Below are 26164 nucleotides of genomic sequence, written 5' to 3' on the forward strand. Positions count from 1 at the left end.
GGACAGGATAGCTAACCCACGGAGCCTCTCCTGCCCCATGCTGCTTCTTAGGTATAGGCTAGGTCTTAATAAGTTTGAGTTTGGAAAAAGATCGCTTAGCTGTTGCCACAGTCACAGGCAATGTCAGAAACAACATGAGTACACACTTCCACCCACGAATGGGGATGTTACACTGTCATAATCTACCACCAGCATTTTGGCAAGTTGAAAAATAGATGACTTCTGTGAAATCTCTGCTTTAAAGCAAGACCTGAATGAGAGGAGTTGTGTTGGGAATGTCCCTGCTATAATGGTCTGTCAAACGTCTTGCCTTTTCAAGCAGTTCATCATCACCTGCGAGTTGAAGGGTCATAGGACGTAAAGACTCAAACACATGACAAGTTTCCCGCATACTTGCAAATCTTTGTGAGAGCTGACTGATTATGATGTCCAGAGTTGCATTAAATACCTGCACTTTGAAATATCTCTCTGCATCGGTTAAGCGCTCATCTTCCGATAGATCGTCAAAGTGACGCTTCACTCTCCGTGCTCTAACATTCTAAAGTTCTAAAAAAAAAAAAAAAAAAAAAAAGGCAGGGCGGGGGTAGCGACGGGCCCCGGGAGGTCACGGGCCCTGGTGCGACTGCACTTGCTGCACCGACTATAGTTACGCCACTGGTGCAGATGCATGTAGAGACAAATAGGCCTATACTCTGCTTATCACATACGCGTTTTAGTAAAGCAAGCTTTAGTGGAATCCTGGTATAGTATAGCCTACACATGGTCTCGCGTGTGTGATATGCGTGATAAGCGCTCACTCGTTGTCAAAATACCGAAAAAAATCAAGTTGATTCAAATCAAGTGAGGAAAATTCCAGGTTGAAGTTGCATCACAGCGGGGCATGAGGAGATGATTGCTGAATGTGTCAAAAATGTTATGGGCTTGAAATCACATAGGCTACGATCGCTGACTGCACCTTTAACTACAGTAGGGATGTCACCACAGTCATTCATCACCCTGAAAAATGGTTCACAGTGGGAAACGGTGTGTGGGGAAAAGTTATTATGGTCACATTATACCAAAAAAAATACAACATTTTGGCTTAAGAAGCACATATCTGCCATAAGGTTGTTGCTTTTCAGAACCACTTCGCACATAATACAAGAATGTGGGAAAAGGGTTTTATATTGGCTAGTTCAAGTTAAAGTTCAATTTCAGTGACTGCTTATGACCAAGTATTGCCGCTGTATCAAATTAATGTTACAAAGAGTGCAATGTTTCATTTTTGCCAGTTATATTGCTCCCACACTTGTGAGTGCCAGACAATTAGAGTAGCCTAGATAAAATACAAACGAACAAAAAAGAAAGAAATACCAACGAATAAGCTGGCTTTTTCAAAACATTTCAAGAAAGCTTTCGTGTAACTTCTGAACAGTGATACAAACATGGGAACAGTTGCAAAATGCCTATTTTATTTGTAGAATTTGTGTATAATTTCATATTCTACATATATTGCTGGTAATGATGACATATTTTTCTATCACGTTCTCCCTTAAATATGTGGGCCAGAGGTGATAATGTGATAAGGTGCCCGGTCCATCTCCCTTCTACCCAGGCCACGGCAAATAGTTTACGTTTCTGACATCTGCTTCGTTGACTTAGTCACCACTTGGTGGAGGAAAAGACCAAAGACAGGGTCTGTTTATAGCGCTGGACTTTACACCATAAAACGCGCACCCTTACGCAACTTTGTGTTGTCTCTTGTCCTCGATCCTGTGTGGCCGTGTGACTTAACGTTTCGCTTAAACGAATACTGCTTTCCAGAATGCCTTTGGAACTGAGTGACATCGTGTGCAGCCCAGTATGGGTCATCTCCACAGTTGTCCTGGGGCTGGTAGTGCGATCTCAACGGAGGGGCTCTTGGAACCCGCGCGCGTGTAAAGTGGAGCTGAAGGGGAAAACGGCCATTGTCACCGGTGCCAATACAGGTGACTTTGGATACAGTTTGTTACCCATTGCAACTAGGTTATTGTAAACTGTATGCATCTATAAGAAACACTTACTTGTTCTCCGTTAATTTGTAAGGGATTGGGGCTGTTCCCCAATAGTTAACATTATATTTATTTCGTTTTCATAACATCGTCGTTTTGGTCATTCTTCCGTGGCAATATAAACGCGCAACGATATTACTTTTTTATTATTATTATTTTTTACAGTGCTTGATATGTTTTGACTGTTTTGAGAGAACTGTGCAAATGTGGGGCTGAGGATGGTGGTACAATGGGGCTCAGGTTTCCTCTGGTAGCCAATAGTCCAACGTTTGCTCAGTTCCTTATGCTTGCCTTCAGCACTACATTTCACATGTGTGCACATCAGTATGGAAGTAATTGTACTGTGTAAGCATGTGTGTGTGTGTGTGTGGGGGGGGGGGGGGTCAGGGGGAGAGGGATAGCCATGAGATACCAGTAGAAAAAATGTGAAAACGTGGGCGGGGGAAGTGGTTGAGCACTGCTCTCCTATGCCATGGCTGAAGTGCCCTTCAGCAAGGCACCTAACCCCTCACTGCTCCCCGAGCGCTGCTGTAGCAAGGCAGCTCACTGCTCCGGGCAGGGATGGGCAGTATTTCTAATACATGTATTTAAAATACGTATTTCAAATACAAAATACTATTTTGTAATTTGTATTTTATTGAGATGATGAAAATGCCTTTGCATTTTGTATCAAAATACTTCAGTGTTGTGTATTTTTGTATTTTCAAAATACTGTAAAATACTTTCTGTGAAACACTGTGATGACATGTATCTAACTATCTATACTGTAAAGCACGAAATGTCTGTCTCTGTCTGTTTGTTGCACCCTTGCATGTTCAAGCCCCTCTGCTCCAGTAGAGTGTTTATTTTCCTTTGCTGGAATGATTAACAGGCCCCATAGCAACTATAAAATAGAAAAAATATTTAAAAAAGAGTCTGAATGCAACACTGTTTGAGAAGTTAGTTGTGCTTAAAGGCATCAACTGTTAGTTGTGCTTAAAGGCATCAACATTTCAAAATGAATGGAAAGACACAGTAATGAGATTTTGCACTCAGCTGTAGCCTATAGGCCTGCTAGTGGTGAGTCCATTTACTTGTATTGTAGCCTATTCAACTATTCTATTAAACACTGTGTGGTATAGTCTATTAAACACTATAGACTATGACCGCGATGTTCTTGCACTATTTTCCCCCATGATATTGTTTCAGTTATCCAAAAGGCTCGAAGGATGCTCTTTATTATATGGCAATTTTGGAAAAATAACTAATACAAGTGAGGTGAGGTGCCCCCCACCCATTGTTCTCTGGCGCCGACCCTAGCAGAGGTTTATATTGGGATGTCTAACATGTCAGCATCTACTGTAATCTGTTGACTGACTATGGAAGGAGTCTCTTGCTTTCAGATGATTTTCCATGTAGTGTACAAGTGAAGGGATAGACAAAAAAGGCTTTTAGAAAGAAGTATTTTGTAGTATTTTGAAAATAAAAAAAAGTATTTTATTTTGATACATTTTTTGGCTTCTGTATTTTGTAGCTTATTTTAATACATTTTTAAGGTGGGTATTTGGTATTTTATTTGGAAATACATTTTGATGTATTTGTGCCCATCCCTGGCTCCGGGTTAGTGTGTGCTTCACCTCACTGTGTGTTCACTGTGTGCTCTGTGTGTTCATTAATTCATGGATGGGATAAATGCAGAGACCAAATTCCTTGTATACGCATGCACATGATTATACAAAGAGACACAAATGTTTTCCAGATGTGTAACCCCTGCCAGACCTCTGTGACTACTCAGCTTGGGTATTGCCCCTTGCATAAGAAGCTGTGAATGATTCCAGATTCACTTGAGACTGCTGTGACTACAGATAACCATAGAGCATAGAGGTGGGGGGGGGGGCGCAGAACATTTAGGCTGCAGGTAGTTGGATTGCTAGAGGGCTGCAGAATACAATAAGCCAAATGTATTTGCCTGTTTGTAGACCAAAATGAGGGCTAAAGGTTGTGTTGGCACTAGCTAATGAAAAACATGTCCTTGTACTGATCCTGATGGAAAGTTCACAGAGAACTACAGGGAGTGGATTGCAACCATTTTAAAAACTGTTTTGGTCCTTTTAGAAAACATGGGCACTAGGATGTCAATGGTCAATTTTCACAAAATGTTCAGGTTATGCTAGTCTTTGCCAGTGGCATACTGTTAAACCTTTTATTTATTTTTTTACAGTAACTCATAGGTAACACTGTTGCCAGTGACTTACTGTAACTACAATACTGTAACTACTCTTCTACAATAGCCTTGTCCTCTGTGTGTGGGTGTATGTGTGCAAGATCTGCCATTTGATATCATGTTTCTGCTGTGTAGCACAATTACTGACAAATATCTTGATCCTGGATCACTTCTTGGTCTTGGTCTCTCTCTCTCTCTCTCAAATTCAAAATCAAAGGAGCTTTATTAGCATGCCTGTTTGGATACAGTGTTGTTGCCAAAGCCAGTGTTACAGATAACACAGTAGAGTCACAAAAGAAAGAAAATAGACATACAGCAATGCAGGTAAACATGTGAACACAGAATCAACAATAGCATATGAGTGAGTGTGTGTGTGTGTGTGAGTGTGTGTTGTTTTCTATACCATGTCCCTCATGTTGTGACATTTTAAGACATGCTGTGCTGCCAGGGCAGCATAGGGCCCTTTTCCAAGAAGTATGGCCATTTTATTATTGTCTTCAATGTCTATAAAATTTGGTATGACTTTTTGGATGTTCTTGAAAAAGGTCTGTCTTAAAGTGTCATATTTTTGGCAGTGAAGAAGAAAGTGCTCCTCTGTCTCAACCTCCTCTGCCTGACAGTGACCACATAATCTTTGCTCTCTTGGCAGCCAGGTTTTTCTGTGTCTGCCTGTTTCTATTGCTAGGTTGTGGTCACTGAGCCTGTATTGGTCAGGATGTGCCTCTGCTTCGTATCTCTGACAGAGATGAGATATTCAGCCAATTCGTATTCTCTTTTTAGGATCAGATAGGATAGATTTTAGGATCTCTCTCTCTCTCTCACTAATTGTCTATCTGCTTACCCCCAATCCCCCACCCCCATTATCTAGGCATTGGAAAGTTCATTGCCCTGGACTTTGCACGGCGGGGCGCACGTGTGATCCTGGCGTGCCGGAGCGAGGCCCGTGGGAGCGATGCCTTGCGCGAGATCCGGGAGCTGAGCGGGAATGCAGATGTGCACCTACGCCTGGTGGACGTGTCCTCGTTGGAGTCCGTGCAGGAGTTTGCCGCCGCCATCCTACAGGAGGAAAAAGAGATCCATATCCTGGTGAATAACGCAGGAGCCTCAGGTACTACTTATGCAAGCAGGATCTGATAATAGACCTTAATAAATACCTCACTATCAGTGAATCCTTTCAGGACTATTTAGGTTTAAATTGGGTATGTAGAGTTTAATAAAAGGGGTTGGGGAGCAGAGAAATGTTGGGCAACATTGTGTAGAGATGATGTAAGTTTCTACAAGCGTTTTACATGCAATATTACCATGCAACATGGTCTTTCTCAGTTTCCATATGACTATGATGTCAATGACTTTCCAGAAGTAGGTCTGACGTGTGTCTGTGTGTGTGTGTATGTGTGTATGTGTGTGAGTGTGAGTGTGTGTGAGCCACAGAGAGTAGTCACCAACCTGATGGTTTCCATTATATTTCACAATGTAGAAGAGTTTAATGAAAGGGGTTGAGGAGCAGAGAAATGTTACAGTTGGGCAACATTGTGTAGGGATGATGTAAGTATCTATAAGCCTTTCTCAGTTTCCATGATTATCCCTACAGTACACTCCAGAATTATTGGCACCTTTGGTAAAGTTGACTTAAAACAGGTATAAAAAATAATAATAAAAGACTCTGTTGTAGTTTCTAGATAACCTACACACACAAAATTAATTTCTGTCAATTAAACCTCTTATCAGTGCAGATTTATTTATGGGTATCCACATTTATTGTTTATGTCCAAATTCCTTGATAGTGTTTGTTTCACGCATGCAGAGTTTGTTTTGGATGAGCCAGACGGGCATCTTGCAAAATTGCATGAAAAACGTCCAATAATAAAAAAAAAAAATCCCTGGGGGAGAAACCCCTGAACCCCCGAATTTGTGTAGTCTATCCTAGCCTACAATTTCTTGGCTATACTCGTCATGTCGAGATGTCATTTTAGCTAACGTGGTTGGCGGTTTCTCGGGCGCAATTGAGTAGTTCATCAACCCACAAACATGAAGTCTACTTCTGTCAAAACTTTTGAGAGGGAGAGACACTAAATTAAGTTTTGAATGTTGCGCAGCACGCGCATAATTTAGTGGCTTTACGCACAGAGCAAGCGCATTCAAATGCCTGGTACAGATTACAATCTAATAATGCAGACAAGGCTTACATGAATATGACGTTTTGACAAGAGAGGTAAGATAAAGGTGTCCTGTTACTGGATCAGCAGGTAAGACATGGTGAGAGTGCCACCCGTACTGGCAATTTTGGACAGAAACTTTAAACTGAAGACAGGCAAGCTGCCCGTCTGGCTCATCCAAACCACACACTGCATGCGTGAAACAAACACTATTATGGAACTTGGACATCACAATAAATGAGGATACCCATAAATAATCTGCACTGATAAGAGGTTTATTGACAGAAATTCATTTTGTGAGTGTAGGTGTGAAGATGCTGACTACATCTTCCCTGTTTTAGGACACTGTTTTAATTGAATGCGCTTTTGCACATGGCCTGTCAGACTATTAACTGTTAATTGTCTGCAGGTGGGGTAATGGGTTAATTGGACGACACCCACTCTGGTGCCTTACAAAAGGTCCAGGATTTTGGTGTGTGGAGGCAGACCGATGTATATGTGCAAGTTGATATGTAACAGCCATTTTAAAACCGTTTGTTAAATTAAAAAAGACTGTTTTCTACAAACAAATAGCTGGACAGTGTTTAATCTTTTAAAATGCAAGATGGTGGACATTTTTTCACAGTAGGTTATCATCTAGAAACTACAACAGAGTTTTTCTTACCAGCCCATCGGTGGTTGTCAAAGCTGTTGTGCTTTAAGTGAGTCTGGCGATGCGGGTGGTACACCCGTCCCGTCCCGTCTTACCTGCTGATCCAGTAACAGGAGATGGATATCTTCACCTTTAGCTCCGTCTTTGGTCAAAACGTGTGTCATATTCATAGCATGTAAGCCTTGTCTGCATTGGATTGTGATATCTGTACCAGGCATTGAATGCGCTCGCTCTGTGCGTAAAGCCACTAAATTATGCTTGTGCTTACTGCGCAACACTCAAAACTTAATTTAGTGTCTCCCTCTCAAAAGTTTTGATAGAAGTAGATTTCATGTTTGTGAGTTGATGGAGTGTGGACTTACTGCTCAATTGTGCCCGAGAAACCGCTAACCACTTTAGCTAAAATGACATCTCGACCTGACGAATATAACCTAGTCTGGATGTTCTGAAATGTTTCGACGTGATGGCTCGCCCTCACTGACTGACGGCAGGCGGCATTTGTACAGACACTGTTTTGACCTGATTTAACATAATATTTTGATCGAACGGGGGTTGCACAAATATATGATTAGAAGTGAGTAGCCTACTGCGTTTGTGACGTGACTGAAGTAGGCTAATATTTTGACTCTGCCCACGGCCCCTTACGGCTCCCACACACAGCTGCGTTCCGTCAACGCATGCCAGTGGGTGTTCCCGACGGTAGCTATGCAAATGACTTAAAGTAAAACCGTAATGTGATTGGTTGGTGCCGTCCGTAGATTGGCTTGATTGGCAGTGTTGTGCGTGAACGAGTTCAAAAGAACGCGTTCATTGAACACGCTCATTTTTTCGTGAACGTTGAACTGAACGCATCACATTTTTTAATAAAGACCTTGAACGTGAATTAGTTCACATTATGTGTCATGAACGGCAGACATCACTGTAAATGAACGTTGGAATTTGTTTTCCATTGAAAACTGAGTGACATCTGTTTTCTCTTTTGAAACGCAAAGAGAGAAAGTTCCTCCCTCCTGTATTCTCGCTGGTGCCGCTTAAATCATGTATAACCAGACAGAAATGGTTTTGACATTGTGTGCGCAATGCATTGCGGGCAACGTAGTGTCCGGCTGAGAATAGTTGAATAGCATACTGGCTTCCGCACAACGTTACCCGTGATAAATTGCAGCAGAGCGGGGTAGGCATAGCAACGCCGCGTAGCAGGCGACGAGAGCGCGGAGGGCTGGAGGAGCGAGAGAGAGACGGCTCCCACACACAGCTGCGTTCCGTCAACGCATTCCAGTGGATGTTCCCGACGGTAGCTATGCAAATGACTTGAAGTAAAAGCGTAATGTGATTGGTTGGTGCCGTCCGTAGATTGGCTTGATTGGCCGGTGCCGTCTGTCGGTGCAGCAACAGCTGAACTCCTCAACGCGAGCGGAACGCGAAACGCGACGAGACAGACCCACAATTCAGTTCGGCAACGGATCACGTGAGCCCATTTAAAGTGAATGGGATGCGTCTCCAGCAACGCGATGCACGCAGCTGTGTCGGTACCGATCCACTTGCACGACACTTCTTTTTGTCGTGTCGCATTCCACTCTAGTCCTATGGGTGACGCCAAGCGACTTTAACGCGCCCGCAAAGCATTCCGGGAAGGCAGCGCTGCATTTGAAATAATGCCGCGCGTCAAAAAGCTGGCCGATGCCCAGCTTTATGCAAATGAATCCGTTGAACGCGAGGCGACTCTCCAATGAAAGGACGAGTTTGTAGGTCCTTTGTTCTACCACAACGGTGCCTGTGAAACTTTGGTTCCGCTTACCAGACAAATAATGTTTTAACCATCTCTTCCACGACCACCTATAGTCCATAAAACAAACGAAACTAGGATTTGGATGAATATATTGACTGTTGGTGTTTCTGGTGAGGATTTGAGATTGCATTGAGTAGTTTAAATAAAACAAGATTTCGAAATGGCTTGCATAGTTTGTTTAGGCTATTAATGTGTTGTATACTGTTAAGTACATGCCTAAAATTGTGGTCCATTTGTGGAAAAACACTTAAGATACGTTAAAACGAACTGAATATGAGCTGGTAACTGACATTTTAAACGAAACGCCCACACACGACTGAACGAGGGGAGGCAGCGCGACACCATGCGTATGTCGGGTCGTGCAAGTGGATCGGTACCGTGTGTGGGAGCCGAGACAGACCAGACGAGAGTGACCGTACCGATCCACTTGCACGACCCGACATACGCATGGTGTCGCGCTGCCTCCCCACGTTCAGTCGTGTGTGGGCGTTTTGTTTAAAATGTCAGTTACCAGCTCATACTCAGTTCGTTTTAACGTATCTTAAGTGTTTTTCCACAAATGGACCACAATTTTAGGCATGTACTTAACAGTATACAACACATTAATAGCCTAAACAAACTATGCAAGCCATTTCGAAATCTTGTTTTATTTACACTACTCAAAGCAATCTCAAATCCTCACCAGAAACACCAACAGTCAATATATTCATCCAAATCTAGTTTCGTTTGTTTTATGGACTGCTAGGTGGTCGTGGAAGAGATCGTTAAAACATTATTTGTTTTGTAAGCGGAACCAAAGTTTCACAGGCACCGTTGTGGTAGAACAAAGGACCTACAAACTCATCCTTTCATTGGAGAGTCGCCTCGCGTTCAACGGATTCATTTGCATAAAGCTGGGCATCGGCCATCTTTTTGACGCGCGACATTATTTCAAATGCAGCGCTGCCTTCCCGGAATGCTTTGCGGGCGCGTTAAAGTCGCTTGACGTCACCCATAGGACTAGAGTGGAATGCGACACGACAAAAAGAAGTGTCGTGCAAGTGGATCGGTACCGTGAGAGAAAGCGCTGCAATTTAAAAAAAAAAAATGGCTAGTGGAAGTGATGGCATGGAGACTTGTCTACCTTGTCTGTACTGCTGCAAGTTTCATCACCTAGTAAGAAACCCACAATTGCAGTGTCATGAGCAAATGTCTACAATGAGCAGCTTCAAAGAACGTAGGCCTAGTGATTTCTAGCTCATAGTGAAAAAAGTATTTATTTGAATATCTCACGAAAAAAGTAAAATGAACTGAACTTTGAACTAGTTCAGAATTAAAATTGTGAACTTTGAACGTGAACTGTTCACTTTGAGCATGTATGAACTGAACTTGAACTAGTTCAGAAAAGCTGTGAACTGGCACAACACTGTTGATTGACCGGTGCCGTCTGTCGGTGCAGCAACAGCTGAACTCCTCAACGCGAGCGGCGGGAGAAACGCGACGCGACGGACCCACAATTCAGTTCGGCAACGGATCACGTGAGCCCATTTAAAGTGAATGGGATGCGTCTCCAGCAACGCGATGCACGCAGCTATGTGGGAGCCGTTATAGTAGGCTATACTGTATGAAAATAAAGTGACACAGAAGCTAAATATTCATTTAAAGTGCCCATATTATGCAAAAATCACTTTTTCTGGGATTTGGGGTGTTATTGTGTGTCTCTGGTGCTTCCACATGCATACAAACTTGTAAGAAAAACCATCCATGCTGTTTTGAGTGAGATACAGGTTTCAGAATTGATCGATCCCACCTTCAGCCTCTGGGTGAGCTGTTCAAAATCGCCACGGGTTTTCTACGTCACAAACCGAAATATTTGAATATTCCCACCCCCTCAGAGCATACGTACAGTGTCTCCACCCACCAGGTTCAGCAGTAAACTTCTCGGATAGCAGCCATTTTGTTACCGATTTGGAAGCACTGGTTCGGGTTAGACACCATGTCGAAGTCCCATGCGAAATGCTCTGTTGTTGGCTGTACAAAAGAGCACAAAACACTACATCGTGTCCCAGCCGAAGAGGACAGAAGAGCGGCATGGATTGAGTTCATTTTTGATGGCAATATCCCTGCTACAGTTGGCAAGAAACTGGCAACAATCATTTCGAGACTGACTATTTCTCAAACTACTGTCAGTACAAGGCAGGATTAGCCGGGAAACTCATCTTAAACGACGGCGCAGTTCCAACTTTGCGCGAAATACCTGCAGATGAGGAACATGTAAGTAGTTCTATACAATTTCATTTGTAAATTAGGGTAAACTCGTGTGTGTTGTAGCAGTGTTTTGCCATTGACACCGAGGCGGCTAACCGCTAGCGCTAGCTTCTAACATTAGTTAGTTTACAAGTCTGCTTGGTTTCTCCTGCAAAGCCATTGTCCAGCGAAACTTTCGAAAGTTGTGCATTTGTAAAATATTTCTATGCTGTAATTGGTTGCGCAACAAAAAGTCAGTTTAAAACAAGTGTGTGTGTGGGCGAGATTACAAGTTTGGTCGTCAAGCTACAGTAGATTTTTGCCCACCACATCAGAAGATACAGTAGCTAGCTAGGCCCAGCTCGCCCCTAATCCAAACATATGTTTCTGATCTTTTAAGCAGCTAATTCATGTATAAGGGAGATGTCAAATTGTGCACGTATTTACCTGTGTTTATTTTGCAATTCTACACGAACTAACCAAGCAGTGTTTTGCTAAACTAACCAAGTAGGTAGTGTTTTGCCACCGTACAAGGCAACGCTAACCGCTAGCTTAGCAATCTGCATTGTCTCGACATTCAAACCCTGTGACAAAATCGGTCATGCAGTACACATCCTCGGCGGTTTCGGGGAATTTGCTAAAATAATGCGTTTGGAAATGTTTTCTGAACTGGAATATGTTAGTGTTGTCCAGGGTAGAACGAGTGTATGGTTGAAATTGCTACATCACTGGACAATTTACACTCAAAGCCAACCATTATTTGTAATTAGTTTCTTCTCTTGTGTAGTATTTATTAGTGATCCTTTTTTTTGATGTAGCTGTTGGCATACATGTAAGATGAAGTTGATGTCATTTCTCTTTTTGTATAGGCCAGTACATCATAAACATTACATACAGAAGAAAGACCAGCTACAAAATATATTGGTTGCCAGACTGAGCCCCCTGAAAGAAAGAGTGTTGGCACACAACTGTCTTCTTGGTCATTACCAAAAATATGATATGTACTATATATTTTTTTTTGTCTTGCAGGAACTCCTGCATTCTACAATCTAGAAAAAGGAGCTGACCAAGAAGACTGTCCTGAAGGATATTGCCAAACTCGGTCCCCACTATCAGACGTCCTCTTTGGAGGCGTTCCATAGTGTCATTCTGCGGTTCGCACCCAAAAACATGGTCTATCCATATCTGGGAATGCTGTGCAGGTAAATGAAACTGTTTATTCTTTGATAATATTTGCCCATTCCTTGAAATTGTCTTCATGTCTGATTTTCTTTTTACTGTCCAAGACTGGCTGCACTGCATTATAATGAGAATGCTAATCGAGGACAAGCCACCACATCTTCAGGGGATCCTCTTTACAAACTGTGCTTTCCAAAATCCAGGAAGGGAGAGTGCAGAGCCAGACCAGTGAAGACAGATGCTACATTCCGTAAGTTTTTTTTTTTTTTTACACAAAAACAAACATTTACATTGTACATGACAAATTACTGCAACAGTGCTTTCAACACAATAAATAAAACCAAACAAACGTATTTAAATACCTGAGAAACTACAAAATCTCATGTGCAAAATGAACAGTTGTTGAATAATGTAGTAAATTATACTAGTGATTCACTTTTTTGTGTGTATGTGTATTGCATAGGGTATGTTGATTTGATGGACATGATCATGGAGAAAGTCTTTGTTGACCCATCATCGTATGGAGACAAGATTCTGAAGATAAACATCCCGCCGGACCTTTCTTCACAATATGAGCATCCAGACAAGGAGGAGGTCATCGCCAGCTATGTCTCAAGATTCAATCAAGGGGCGGGAGTTTGAAGCCTACATATCTTCCATGGGCGTCAGGAAACTCCCGTCACGACACATGAGGCGATCACTACCCGTATCTTTCTACCAAGGAAGCCCCAGCACCAGCTCACAAAACTTCTGTAGGCTTAATACCTGTAACGACTGAGAAAAATGAACATTGCTAGTCAAAAGGTTTTATAATGTATGTCTAATTTGGAATCAGTGAATCATTCAATACTGTATTTTTATGTACAATGACAGTGGTAAATAAATGTTTATTGCATGTGTAAAATGCTTCATGTGAATTTGTGTAATATACAGTTTGCTAAGGAAATACTTGGCTATGTTCAAGAAAAAAATCTGAAAGAGGCTTTGGCAGACTATATTTGCTTTATTATGTTGTATGAACAGTGAATGTAAGTAGGTTATTACAGATAACTCACTGCTCTATTCCCCATAACTGTAAAGGACCGTAGTCAGCCCTGTAAATGTTGCATGCATTCTGCAGTGAGAACACATTTAGACCGTCCAGGTTTAGAACCTGTTTGCCTATCATACATGGAGGCCTTTCATCCAGCTGCTGCAGCCGTCTTGTAACCTGTTATGCATAACATAAGGTAAGTATCTGCAGTGGCATCTTGTCTGCAATCATACATTGCTGACATAAGTATAGGAAAGATCATGTTACCTGTGGTACCTCCTGGCAGCATAAATTCTCAGGCTCTGACAGCATTGTTGCACAATTTCCACATGTGCACCTAAACAAACAAATACAAAAGGAGTCATGCATGAATAAAGCTAAAGAAATAATAAACCTGGTATTTTTTACCCAATAATAGCACCCACGATTACATTTGAACGAGCGTGCTCCAGCTAGCTAGTACTTTTTCTCAGCCTGACGTAAGTAGGTGAATGGTAAGTAGTGCTAGGCTAGACTTTCTCAAGTTTACAATGCGAACACATCAGTATACACCAATATATCAAGCGCATACATGCAAGTCTCATAAGTATGACAGAAAAATACTACTGTACTTTAGGAACACTCAGTACAGTGAAAAAACTGTAACGTTAACGTTATTAAATATTATAAGTTAGAGCAGGTTACAGGATCTGCCAACCGAGCGAAGCTTGAAGCAGCGGGGTGTTTACAAGACATAACTTCACGTTTAGTGAACAAGAAGCACAATATAGTTTACTACTGTGTGAATACAAATTCATTAAGTTTAATAAATAATGAAAATAATTCATAATAGTGCCTGACCTGGCACTAACGTTAGCTATCGATAGCTAGACTAGCCGTAGCTTTCACGGGCTAAACACTGACTATCTAAGTTTCAAAAAAATAGAAAGTTTCACTAACCATTTAGAAGCGTCTTGCTGAATTCTCTGAGTCTAGGGTAGTGCAGGAGACTCCCCTCCTTCAGGATCAGATTCTGGTTCGAACATGTATGGTTGAACTACTGCCGCCATGTCCATGTGAAAGTTAACGTAGTAGTAGTGGTAAGAGTCAGTGGGGCGTGGGCAAAGATTCTAGAAGCTTTGGGCGTGGCCAAATTAGCTGCAGATCATGAATATGTAATGAGCAGCAGAAAACAGCACACTCTGGAAGGGGCTGAAACAGAGGGTAATAGAGGTAGGTAACAATCGTTTCCTACACGCTATTTCCACCAAACAACTTCTGAAACATGTTTTATGGAACTCAAAGACCTATTTGAACTTGTTGAAAAATAGTCAAAATATGGGCACTTTAAAATAGGCTAGTCATTTTTCAACATCGGAAAGACAAGACAATTCACAAAATTTAAATAAAAAGAATGTGTGTTGACATTTGTAAGTCAGTGAATGGCTATAAAAACTATAGGTACTTTATTGAAAATGCCCATTTTTACAGTTAAAACAATAATTAAAAGGTTCAAATCTACTGGAAATGCGACATACATGCTTGAACAAAAACCTATGTATCTTGCCCCCACGTACAGTATGGAGGATGGTAAGAGAGGCAAATAATTCCATAAGAACCACTGCTGGAGAGTTACAGAAAGAGGTATCATCGTGAATCACCAAGTTCCCCAGTCTTCAAAAGCAGACATCCCAAGTCTCCCGGAAGTTCCGGGAGTCTCCCGCATATTGATAGCGGCTCCCTGACGCCCGCAAATTAGATAAAATCTCCCGGAATCTATAGTGAGCAATCAAGAGCGCGCATGCGAGACCGCATGTGAGGTGTAGCGCGCACACGACGGGAGAGGGGGGGTGCCTGAGTGCATCCAAGACAGAGAGCGTTCTGTTTCGCTAAATCAACCAATCAGTTTTCAGTGTAGGCGGGCTTTTATCTCTTTTCTCCCGAATTTAAGTAATCAGTTTAGTGTATAGGAACAGGAGCGTCATGGCAGAGTCAGTGCCTCAAAAAAAGGAAAATGTTAGACCCATTTCAAAGTGTAGGCTACCCTTGTCTCATAAGAGTAAAAAATAATGATAGGCCTAGTCTTTCACGCTGCACTGTGCACTGTAACAGTAACATTAGCATTGCCCATGGCGGGTTAAATGATTGCAAAAGACATGTTGAGGTGAGTTTAACAAGTGTCAATTCATGTGCATATTATTCAGGCCTATCGCCTACTAGATGGCTAGTTGCCAAGGCTACATGAAAAGACCAAACTACCAAAATCTGCATATTTTATTTTCACAATTTCTATGCCTTCCTTATTTGGTGTTCTGACTAGACATTATTGAACATATTAATCTGTATTTAAGTAGGCTAAAGTTTATTTATTCAAAAGTGACCTCTCTGCTTATAGATTATTTAGAGGGCAATCATTTCCAGTCATTTAATTACAAATGAAAAAGGCAGGAGTTACTGAATGGTACAGTGAATTTGTCTGGAATGGCAGTCTGTTGTCAGATGAGATGAAAATTGCGTATTACAAGCAGAGATGCCAATAATTGTGGGTGATGTGTTTTTGTTAAAAATATTTATTTCTTTATGATATTTTCCTTTTTCTCAGAATAGGGGAGACCGGGGCTGGTTGGAACACTTTTCACTCTCGGTTATATTTCTCCGTCTTACAATGCGTTGAAATGGTCAAATTGTGATTAACTGAAAGCTTGGGATCTCAGCTACAAAATGTATATTTTCAATGTCAACAAATGATCCCTTGTTTTGAGTTATATATGATTAAAGTGGTGTTGTGCACGTGTGCCAACCTGCCCCATGCACGGGGTTGGTTGGCACACGTAGTCGGGGTTGGTTGGAACACATATGTTATAGTCCTTTGCAGTACTCCTTTTGGTTTTGTTTGAAGTGCTCATCTATATCACTGCCTGTAGGGCTTTGCTGATGTCTTTCCTGTGTGTTTTTCTTCAGTAGGGCCCACCGTCAAGACCAATTTGGTCCCTACCGATTTTTTTTAACTTCAAATGTTTAAAAATGTCTGAAATGCTTCCAAATGTAAAACTATGTTCAGTAATTACAATAACAATGTTAAAATAAAGATTGATGATGTTTTTATGCATAAAATACAAAGTTTATAGATTTGTCACAAAATAGCCATAGGGAATGTATGTGCCAACCAACCCCAAAATCAGTGTGCCAACCTGCCCCGCCCACATTAGGTCAAACCTTTTTGCACAAATGCTGTTAGCCTGCTAATATCAGTCACCTCAGGTTTTCAAACTTCATTTTAAATTATAGATGAGTCCCCTAGCAATCAATTATAATCAATATTTTTTTTATATCCCTAACTATTACCCTTCTAGGATGTATTTAGTGGGAGGTGCATATTCTAAGTTTTGACACTACAAAATTAAAAAGTTGTTCTCACCTAAAGGGTTAATGACCTGGAGACCAGTTACATACGTGAGTTTACGCTACTCAATAAGGCCGTCAGTTTAGTGTTGGAATTTTGTTGCAGCTCCCTCTAGTAGCCTGGATATTAACAGTGTTTCAACCTGCCCCTGTTCCAACCAGCCCCGGTCTCCCCTACATTTGCTTCCCTTTAAGGTTGGACTTTTTTCATTGTGAGATTACAATATATCACCAAAAGATTATTTGTGATTTTAGTCAACTTTACCAAGATGCCAATAATTCTGGAGGGTACAATATATAATGTAAGAATTGTTTCATGGTTGTTCAGCCAATGCCCCCAATGCCTTGTTCTGTCCAAGAGCATTCCGTCCTCTTGTTGTTAGTTCCGTCCTCCAGTGTTGTCTGCCAACAATCCGTTCAAAGAAGTCAGAGGTCCCATAAAGCAATATGGAATGTCTTTCAGCAGTTCCATGAACACATGAACATAGCAAAAGCCCAATGGGTAAGACTGTGCTATGGTGCTAAGAACCTTGGAAAAACATGACGCAGATCATTTATGCTTTCCAGCTTTTTATTTTCCTATTTTACTAATATTCTTCTTTTTTTGTAATGGTTTAGGCTATTAGCAGTGGCCTGATGGTTATATTTTTGTCCTTGGCCAGACATTAAAGGCACCCTTAATTTTGACTTGTTATTGTTGGAGGGAAACTTGACTGGAGGGAAACTTGGACCGGTGATGTTGTATCTGCTATCACTATGGTAACGCCTATTGTTTGGACCTATACGAGAATCTACCATTACGTCACAATACCAATATACATTCTTCTGGGTGGCAAAAGCTGAAGCATTCTCCATTGGCACTACTAGTAAACAAACCCTTCCATGTCATTTGACCAGGGCAGAGCGATCAAGAAAACAGAGTAAATGGCTTGAATGAATGATTTTCGTCTTGCGGGGTGCTACAGGACTTATCATTGATATTCATATGGTTATGGGAAGTCTCATTAATATGCAATGAGTCATACTGTCTCTAGCCATGCTGCGTCCACTACCCCGTAGTTTGAACGAAGTGAAGTGTCAGTCGAAATCAAAGGCGAATGATGAAAATGCTACGTGAGGTAAATTGCTTGGGGAACCCGCCGTCGGCCGTAGCCTAGGCCTAATACATTTCAACAGGTAGGCTAAGTTAATTAAAAAACAGACATGGTGGATATTCAGACATAGTTATAACATGAGAGACTGGCCGGTTGCACAAAACACCTTGTTCAGGTTCCCTTAAAATCTGATTTAAGGCCCCTTAAAATAAAATCGGCTGCACAAACACATTTAAGTATTCTACTTCGGTTTCCTTATCATTTTCCCTCAAGTATTTAAGGTTTTCTCCTTTTCTTATCTTATAAGAAATTCCGTTGCACAAACGACCTTAGCAGCCTAAATAACCACACGAAAATTATTAAGGTAAGATCATAAGCTTGGGTTGCAGACTACGGCATAACTTTAGCAAGCTAGTTACAACTATGTCCGTTGAACGTAGCCTACCAGTTGAGTTATTCATTGCTAACATTAGCTATTGATAGGCCAGTAGGTGCATTAATAACTAGCTAACATCATAAATTAATTGTCACTGCCGTGTTTGGCTGTCATCCGTCAAACTTGTCAAAGTTAGTTATAGGCCTACTCAGATTTGTAATGCGTCATTCACTATCTGATTTTATCAACAATATGTGCACACAGCTTGCTATTATTTTGGACAGTCCCGTATTGACCAACTTCTGCATCCTCAGAAAAGCAAGCACAAATTAGCAAACAAACAATCTCCGTGGTTGATACTAAAGGGACAAAACTTAAGGTGCTTTGTGCAAACGGCCCTAAGGAGATAGCAATAACGTTAAATGAAATGCATAGTAGCCTAGCCTACTATAGCCTAATGTGTAAATGAACCTCAGCCTGCCATTGAGTGGTTATTTTAGTGACTGTTGCTGTTTGACTTACAATCTGTTAGATGGTGTATTTCCCTGCTATCTAAATAAAAAGTCTATGATCGGGTTTTTGTTGCTCGGATCGGATACAGATGTAAGAAGTGGCTACTCCGCCACCAGGCAGTCTTGCCATCTCCTCTGCAGCATTACTTTAGACGACGTCCACTAGCTTTAAACTTCACCCACAGGTTCCGCTGGATATTTTTTTTTCTTTCTGAAGGACATCGATAAAAACCCTACACTTTTTGCTGTATATCTGGCGGCACAACCCCAAACACAACACGTTTTCGTTATTGTTTCAACTTTGATCAACAACAATGTTTTAATGTAAGGTCAGTGGAAGCCGCTTGCGTTCTGCCACCCGGAAGGATCTTGGAGCCTATTGTTTACAAACATTCTGAAATGCCGTATACAGTCTATGGTTTGGACTGAGTGCCAAGACAGGAAGCAGAGGTTTGTGGTAGACAAGCATACTGTTCATTCTGTTCAGTCTACTGCCATGTTGAAAACAAATGGTGACCACTTGTACAGTGCCTATAAAAAGTATTCACCGCCCTTGGATATTTCCCCTTTTACTGCTTTCATAAATGGAATCTTGGTCAATTTATTTTGGCCTTTTTTTTAAATAATTAACAAAAATCCCCTCTTTAATGTCAAAGTCAAAACAGACTTCTACAAAGTAATGTTATTTAATTAAAAATATATAATGGCATATAAGCGTTTGGATAAATATTCACTCTCTTCAAGACAGCATTTAGTCGATGCACCACAATTAAAGCATGGAGTCTGCATTGATAGGTTTCAGTTAGGCTTACACATCTGATACTGCAAATTGAATACATTTTTCTTTACAAAACTGCTCAAGCTCTGTTAGGTTGGAAGGGAATCGGGTGTGAACAGCCCTTTTTAACTCCAGCCACAGATTTTCTATAGGCTTGAGGTCTGGGCTTTGACTCAGCCACTCCAGAACATTCACCTTGTTGTCTTTAAACCATTCAGTTTTCCCTGTTCGCTGTGTACTCTTGCAGACTGAATTGTCCTCCAGGATTTCCATATATTTTGCTGAATTCATTTTACCTTTGCTTTTACAAGCCTTCCAGGGCCTGCTGTATCACCACAACATGATGTTACCACCACCACTCAAATTAGGGATGGTGCATTTGTGGTGATGTGCAATGTTTGGTGTCTGCCAAGTCTAGTCTGATGGCCTAAAAACTGAATTTTGGTCTCATCAGACTAAAGAACCTTCTTCCATTTGACCTTTAAGCCTCCTACAGGTCTGTGGGCGAACTTCAGTGGAGATTTAATACAAGCTTTGCCACTCACTCATAGAGCTCTGACTGATGACTTTTAACTCCTTCAGAGTTGCCATAACTGTCCCCTAGAATTCTTCTTTAACGGTCACTCAGTTTGTGGCTCAATCTGCCTGCTCTAGGCCTGCACATTTGCCATATTCCTTACATTCCTTAATGATGGATTTCACTGAACTCCAGGGGATGTTCAGTGACTTGACCATTTTTATGTATCCTTCCCCTGACTTATGTTTTTAAATGACCTATTCTCTGAGTTGTTTGGAGTGTTCTTCTGTCTTCATGGTGGAATTATAGCCAGGAATACTGGCTGACCAGTGACTGGACCTTCCAGACACAGGTGTCTTTATATTACTATATACATTTACTGCACTCAGGCAGAAGGCTGCGGTCATTCAATGTTTGCAGTAAGCTCCTCTGGATGTTTTACCAGTCAGTCATTGGCAGTGTCCTTATTTATGCTGTGGTGTGCTGGGGAGGAAGCATTAATAAGAGAGATACTGAGCGACTGAACAGGCTGGTAAGGAAAGCTGGTTCTGTTGTTGGCACTGAGCTAGAGTCACTCACAATAACTGCAGAGAAACGGACCATGAATAGGATGCTGGTGATCATGGACAATGACCGCGACCCACTACACAGTACTAAACAGAGGAGCGTGTTCAGTGGCAGACTGTTTGAGCAGACCATGCTCAACAGAAAGGTTGAGGAGGTCCTTTGTACCCAGGGCCATCCAGCTCTTCAATACCACACAAAAGGGGAGGGGAGAAATGGACTTTTCAGCATGAGCCTGTCTCTTGCAGCCCCTACCATTATGTCACTTTGTCTGCTGTACAGCTGACTGTCTTATAGCCTTTAGCCCTCCTACAAAATCTGGACTGTGGTCATAACATCTACATCTTATAACTTATAATTCCCTGTTACATAATTTGTACATTCTTGTCTTTTCATAGTCATAGTTCATATTTAATAAAAAGGCAGGCTATCGCACTGTTCAATCCCTGCACTGTTCACTTTTCCTCTACCACCATTGCACACACTCTGCCATAGCACCTTATCATGCAGTTGACCTTATCATACCAGACCTTTGTAATCACTTCCAATTTTTTAACTCTTTACATTTTAAGAGTGATGTTTAGTCATGTGAGATATATGTGTGTGTGTTTGTTGTGTTATGGTTGTCTAGGCTAAGCTACTGGATGCCTAACATTTCCCTATCTAAATAGATCATGATTTAATGTATGAAAGCAGTAAAAGGGGAAATATCCAAGGGGGGTGAATACTTTTTATAGGCACTGTATTGGAGTCAGCTGGTTGTGGTGTGGAGATCTCCTCTGGCAATGTTGCCGCTGTGTTCACAAACAGGAAGATGGAGAACTGAGAAAACATTCTTTTCCTACTCCCGTCTTGGAGGCCACAGACCAGTCAACCGACAGATAGTGTTTCCCATACCCACTGGCTCCTATTTACTAAACAACAGCATAGATCATTTGTGCATAAATCAACAAGCCACACATAATTGCTTCGAGGGCTTTCATGCTGTAATTACAGACATAAACACTGTTAGTAATACACCATCAGACCATTCATTCAGTGCAGAGTTGCGCCACAGCAAACTCAAACAGTTCACCATCAAAGAGCAGAGGCTATAAGCTAGCTGAATGTTGACAAATGGAATTGAAGCAAATTTCTGGGAATACAGTAACTAAGGTCTGTGGTAAGACCAACTATAGGAAGGGTTGGATGGAAACAGACAATGCTGATGAAAAAGTGCTGTGGTGGCGATTGTGGGGAGATGTTTTGAGATTGCAGATGGGTATTTGTTGATTCTTAATTACAACTCACAATGTTTTTCGGCCAAATTAAAATTGATTGTGTGTGTCGTGTGTGTGTGTGTGTGTGTGTGTCTGTGTGTTCAGGTTTGCCAAAAGGCATAACAGCAGATGGGCTGGAGGTTTCCTTTGCAACCAATCACGTGGGACCATTCCTCCTCACCAACCTTCTACTGGGTGGGTCTTCATTCACTTCATTTCTCTCAGTCTGTAGCTTTTAAATTGCTTACCGTGAAATAACAAAACTTTTGTGGATGTCGTAACTTCTTCATGGGAGAACCATTGAGAAGTTTTGCAGAGCACCATGCTAAGACTCAGAATATCATACACAGGCAAACTGATAATCACTGTCACATATTTGTCTTAATGCTGCTTCAGTTCACTGTTAGATCAGGTGTAGCTGCATGTCCATATGTGTATAGCTTGGGAGAGGAAGAGAATACATGGGATTAATGACATGTGCTGTGTGTATTTGTGAATGATCGGTTAGAGCATAACGGAGTTTGTGTTTGTTTGTGTTTGTGTGTGTGTCTGTGTGTGTTTATCAGACCGTATTAAGAGCTCAGCTCCCGCTCGCATCGTGAACGTGTCCTCTGTCAACCACTGGCGGGGGAAAGTGGACTTCTCTCATTTCCACGGCAAAAACCTTGTTTATCGCATGGACGAAGTGTACAACCACACCAAGCTGCACAACGTCCTGTGGACCAATGAACTCGCCCGACGCCTCAAAGGCACAGGTAACCACCAACCAGTGTTTAACCACACACCAGCCTCCCAGAAACCTCCACCCTGGTGTGGAAGTCGCTGTTTAGTTTAGTGTTTGCTTTTTACTGCTCTATGTTTGTGTGTGTGTGTGTGTGTGTGTGTGTGTGTGTGTGTGTGCGCGCATTTGTCTATTCTTCTGTGTATTAAAGTGTGTGTGCTTGTCTGTGTCAGACGTGACGGCAAACTCTCTGCACCCGGGGGTGGTGATGACGGAAGTAATGAGACACTACAGCTGGGTGGTGCGATTCCTATTCAACTTGGTTGGATTTTTCTTCTTCAAGGTAAACAATGCCGTTTTAGCCCTCAGTCATCGGTCATCTGTCGTCATCCTCAAATCTAGTTTGATTTACAGACACAAACACAACCAAGCAGTCTATCTAGTAGTTGACCCTAGTTGTACTGTCACTCAGACACACAGACTGTATAAACCAAGATTGCCTGATTTTCGTGGCTGACAAAAGACTTTTAAAGTTTCTGTCTGACTCGGAGTAAGGCTTGTTTTTATGAGAACTGTTTGCGAGTGTGTGCACATGTGTGTTTACATAAACAGTGAATCAGGCACATTGTCATGTTTCATCTCAGCTCATGGTTTGCATTCAATAGGCCTTTTTACACTGCCAAAATCCCCGCGATTTTATGTACCAGAATCGCAGAACGACTGTCCCTTTCACATAGACCGAGGCGGAACGGCGGGACAAAGTGTCTCGCCAAATTTACTACCAAGCCCCCTAGACATTTTGCCGAGTTTTTTCGTTCCGGCACCAGTGTGAATGGGTTAATTGACTGACCAACACCCCCCCCGCCCCATTAATTGTTATGCGACAATAGTATCACTCATTGTAGTCCAAAAACCCTGGTGGCATCCATGTTCTTCCCAAAAAGACTACAAACCCCAGCATTCGCACTAGCAACTCATTCGTACATGTTGTACGGGTGGGCGTACGAGATTCAAATGGAAAACACCAGTAGGACTAAGTAAAGAGAATTCCCAAGAAAACATGAGCCATGGCTTACCGTGGAAGAAGGTAGATTCCATGGAAGCATGAAATGCCAAATACCTTGAAAAAGAAATTACTCACTGCCTTTTGTCTCCACCCTTTGTTTTGATGATAGAATGACACACAAAAAAAGGGGAAGAACAATTGTATTAGACATTAGTGTTACAATGAAAACATAGAAAAATATATCATCCCAAGTGTTTATGAATTTGTACATACACTGCCCGGCCAAAAAAGTCACACACTCCAATATTTAGTTGGACCGCCTTTAGCTTTGATTACGGCACGCATTCGCTGTGGCATTGTTTCCACAAGCTTCTGGAATGTCACACATTTATTTCCGTGCAGTGACTCTGTGGTGGCCAATCCATGTGTGAAAATGATGTCTCACGTTACCTGAATCACTCTGTCACAATTTGAGCCCGATGTATTTGCTTAGTTAAATCCAGGTGGTGACCTTTTTTTTTTGGCCAGGCAGTAAATAATAGAATGGCAGGAACTGATTTCATAGCTACGGCCTTGCTTGAAACAGAGACATACTAACTCTCTCTCTGTCTCTGTGTGTGTGTGTGTGTGTGTGTGTGTGTGTGTGTGTGTGTGTGTGTGTGTGTGTGTGTGTGTGTGTGTGTGTGTGTGTGTCAGACCTCTGAAGAGGGGGCGGCCAGCACCATCTACTGTGCGGTAGCCGAGGAGACGGAGGGGATCTCTGGGAAGTACTTTGACAGCGACTGCTCTCTGGTGCTGCCCTCGCCGACAGCTCGTGATCCCGCCCTCTCCCTCAAGAGCTTTGAGTTTTGCGAGAGGCTGACCTCCAAACTCTAACCTTCACAGACTTTACAACTGCTCACTCATGACATTCCACCTCCAGCTTCAGAGACTGAAAATTAAACTAATTGGTAATTGAAATGATGTCAAAGTGCAAAATTTCAAATATGAGGCAGTATCTATACGTATTTGGTCATTTAATGCCATAAATAGGTGAAAACATTGGTGGGTCAACTCAATACTCCCACACACCTAACAGAAGCTTTAGTTCATGCCCGAGACACTTTACTCATTGCCTGTCATTGAAATTAGAGTCCACAATCTTTTTGTAATGTTGTATGTTTTAATGTTGAGGTCCTTAATTCAGGAACGTTTCATACTGTAGTCGTACTTTAGCTGTGCCTGTTGCACTTGCCTATGCTTTCAGAGCACCATCTTTGTTTGCAATAAGTGTGCAGGATGGGTTTGAGTTTTAGATTTCTTCTTACAACTGGCTCTTAAGTTTGTAATGCTTTTATGGAGGTAGGTTAGATTGTGTGAGCTATGTGCACTGTACAACATGGATCTTAAAAGGACTAAGTTAACTTGATTTTCCCTTTTCCCCTCTTTTATGCTGCAGTCACGGGCCTGAAACCACAGACATAACAGATTTAACAGATAGTGGCAGATAACGTACTAAATAAACACAATGTGAGACACATGTACACACATGATGTGAGGTGTAATGCAGGGGAGCAGGAGATATTTTCAAAGTGAGGGGGACCAAATTGTGAGCAAAAACCCAGATAGTGTAATCAGGCTTCCAGATATCGGACCACCAATCTTGACGCACCCTAGCGGCAGCAAATGTAATTTGCAGCCAGGGTAGAGATGATCTCAATTAAGTGAAGAAACTTACAGAGAATTGCCAGGAAAGTACTGGCTTGACTTGCACAATAATCCACACTTGCATGAGCCATCGTTTACTGTATGTGAGGGGGACGATTGCAGTCTCTTCAAAACGGCGATGTCATATCCCCTGCGCCGCCGGTCTAATGAAATCTAAAATAACGTGTCATCTATCTATCGGCCTATCAGACTATCTATCAGCCTTCTATAAGAACTAATGGTTCTTTTCCTATTTATCAGAAGTGCTGCACTGCTATTGATGTACACAAATGTGTTGTTTTGTCAAATAACTAAAGGTGTCTTAATGAGAACCATGTTTATTTTCCAATAAACCTGCTGTTGTTGATGCAGACACTGTTTTTCATCTTCAGTGTTAAGTCGTACTCAAGGATGAAACCCCCTCTCCTTGTATACTCTTCAACATACATGTGCACACTGAACTGTCAAGTCAAGCAAGCGGTCAAGCGGACAGTCCCTTATGTCTACACGACTGTCTGATGCCTCATTTCTTATTGTCTTAAACTGTCACATTTGCTGACGTTACCCTCAGATACAAAAGTTAGTGTTGGGGAAATAAGCATTGAGTGCATCAATATTTCTTTCAGTAAATATATTTCAAAGCTGCTATTCAGCAGACTTTAGTATTAAGTCAATAAATCTACTCATATAAATCTAAACATTTCCACTTCAACAAGTCCATGAATAAAGTTATGTTATGTAATAAAGTTAATAAACTGGAATGACACAGGAAAAAATATTGAACACAAATGAACTTTCTGAAATACTACTGTATTTAGAAGCCTTTGTTTATAATGACAGCTTCAAGACATTTCCTGTATGAAGAAACCAATCAGTTGCAGTATAGGTGTGATTCCATGGGGCTCTATTGCGAATCCTGAACTTTAGTTCCTTCCACAAATATTCAATTGGATTTAAGTTAGGTGATTGACTGGGCCTTGATTTTCTTTCTCTGAAACCAGT

At 41.6% G+C, this 26164-nt stretch overlaps 1 protein-coding gene and 2 long non-coding RNA genes across 3 annotated transcripts; 2 read left to right on the forward strand and 1 right to left on the reverse strand.

Annotated features, from left to right (window-relative positions):
• The first annotated feature begins 1663 nt into the window (after window positions 1-1663).
• LOC143123351 (retinol dehydrogenase 11) lies at window positions 1664-25535 on the forward strand. The gene is made up of 6 exons (XM_076284688.1): window positions 1664-1967; window positions 5102-5341; window positions 21855-21944; window positions 22316-22504; window positions 22704-22813; window positions 24173-25535. Exons 1-6 carry the CDS (start codon window positions 1805-1807, stop codon window positions 24350-24352), a joined length of 972 nt encoding a protein of 323 aa, XP_076140803.1. The 5' UTR covers window positions 1664-1804; the 3' UTR covers window positions 24353-25535.
• On the forward strand, window positions 10621-13139 carry LOC143123354 (uncharacterized). Its single transcript, XR_012986823.1, has 4 exons — window positions 10621-11083; window positions 12086-12258; window positions 12343-12485; window positions 12699-13139. It is a non-coding gene; the product is annotated as an uncharacterized LOC143123354 (long non-coding RNA).
• Window positions 12918-14508, reverse strand: LOC143123353 (uncharacterized). Its single transcript, XR_012986822.1, has 4 exons — window positions 14208-14508; window positions 13536-13605; window positions 13291-13445; window positions 12918-13009 (listed from the first exon to the last, which is right to left on the reverse strand). It is a non-coding gene; the product is annotated as an uncharacterized LOC143123353 (long non-coding RNA).
• Window positions 25536-26164: the final 629 nt, after the last annotated feature.

This window comes from Alosa pseudoharengus, unplaced genomic scaffold (genome assembly GCF_046254945.1).
Source record: "Alosa pseudoharengus isolate Yale_2024_CS ecotype anadromous, Long Island Sound unplaced genomic scaffold, YU_APseudo_1.1 YU_APseudo_1.1_scf_14, whole genome shotgun sequence".
In the NCBI taxonomy this organism is placed as follows: domain Eukaryota; kingdom Metazoa; phylum Chordata; class Actinopteri; order Clupeiformes; family Clupeidae; genus Alosa; species Alosa pseudoharengus.

Bases quoted from the DNA above. Each gene is read 5' to 3' on its own strand.
- LOC143123351 (XM_076284688.1), top strand. From the start codon at position 1,805: ATGCCTTTGGAACTGAGTGACATCGTGTGCAGCCCAGTATGGGTCATC. The intron at 1,968-5,101 runs GTGACTTTGGAT...CCCATTATCTAG, and splicing joins TGTCACCGGTGCCAATACAG to GCATTGGAAAGTTCATTGCC. The intron at 21,945-22,315 runs GTGGGTCTTCAT...TGTGTTTATCAG, and splicing joins CCTCACCAACCTTCTACTGG to ACCGTATTAAGAGCTCAGCT.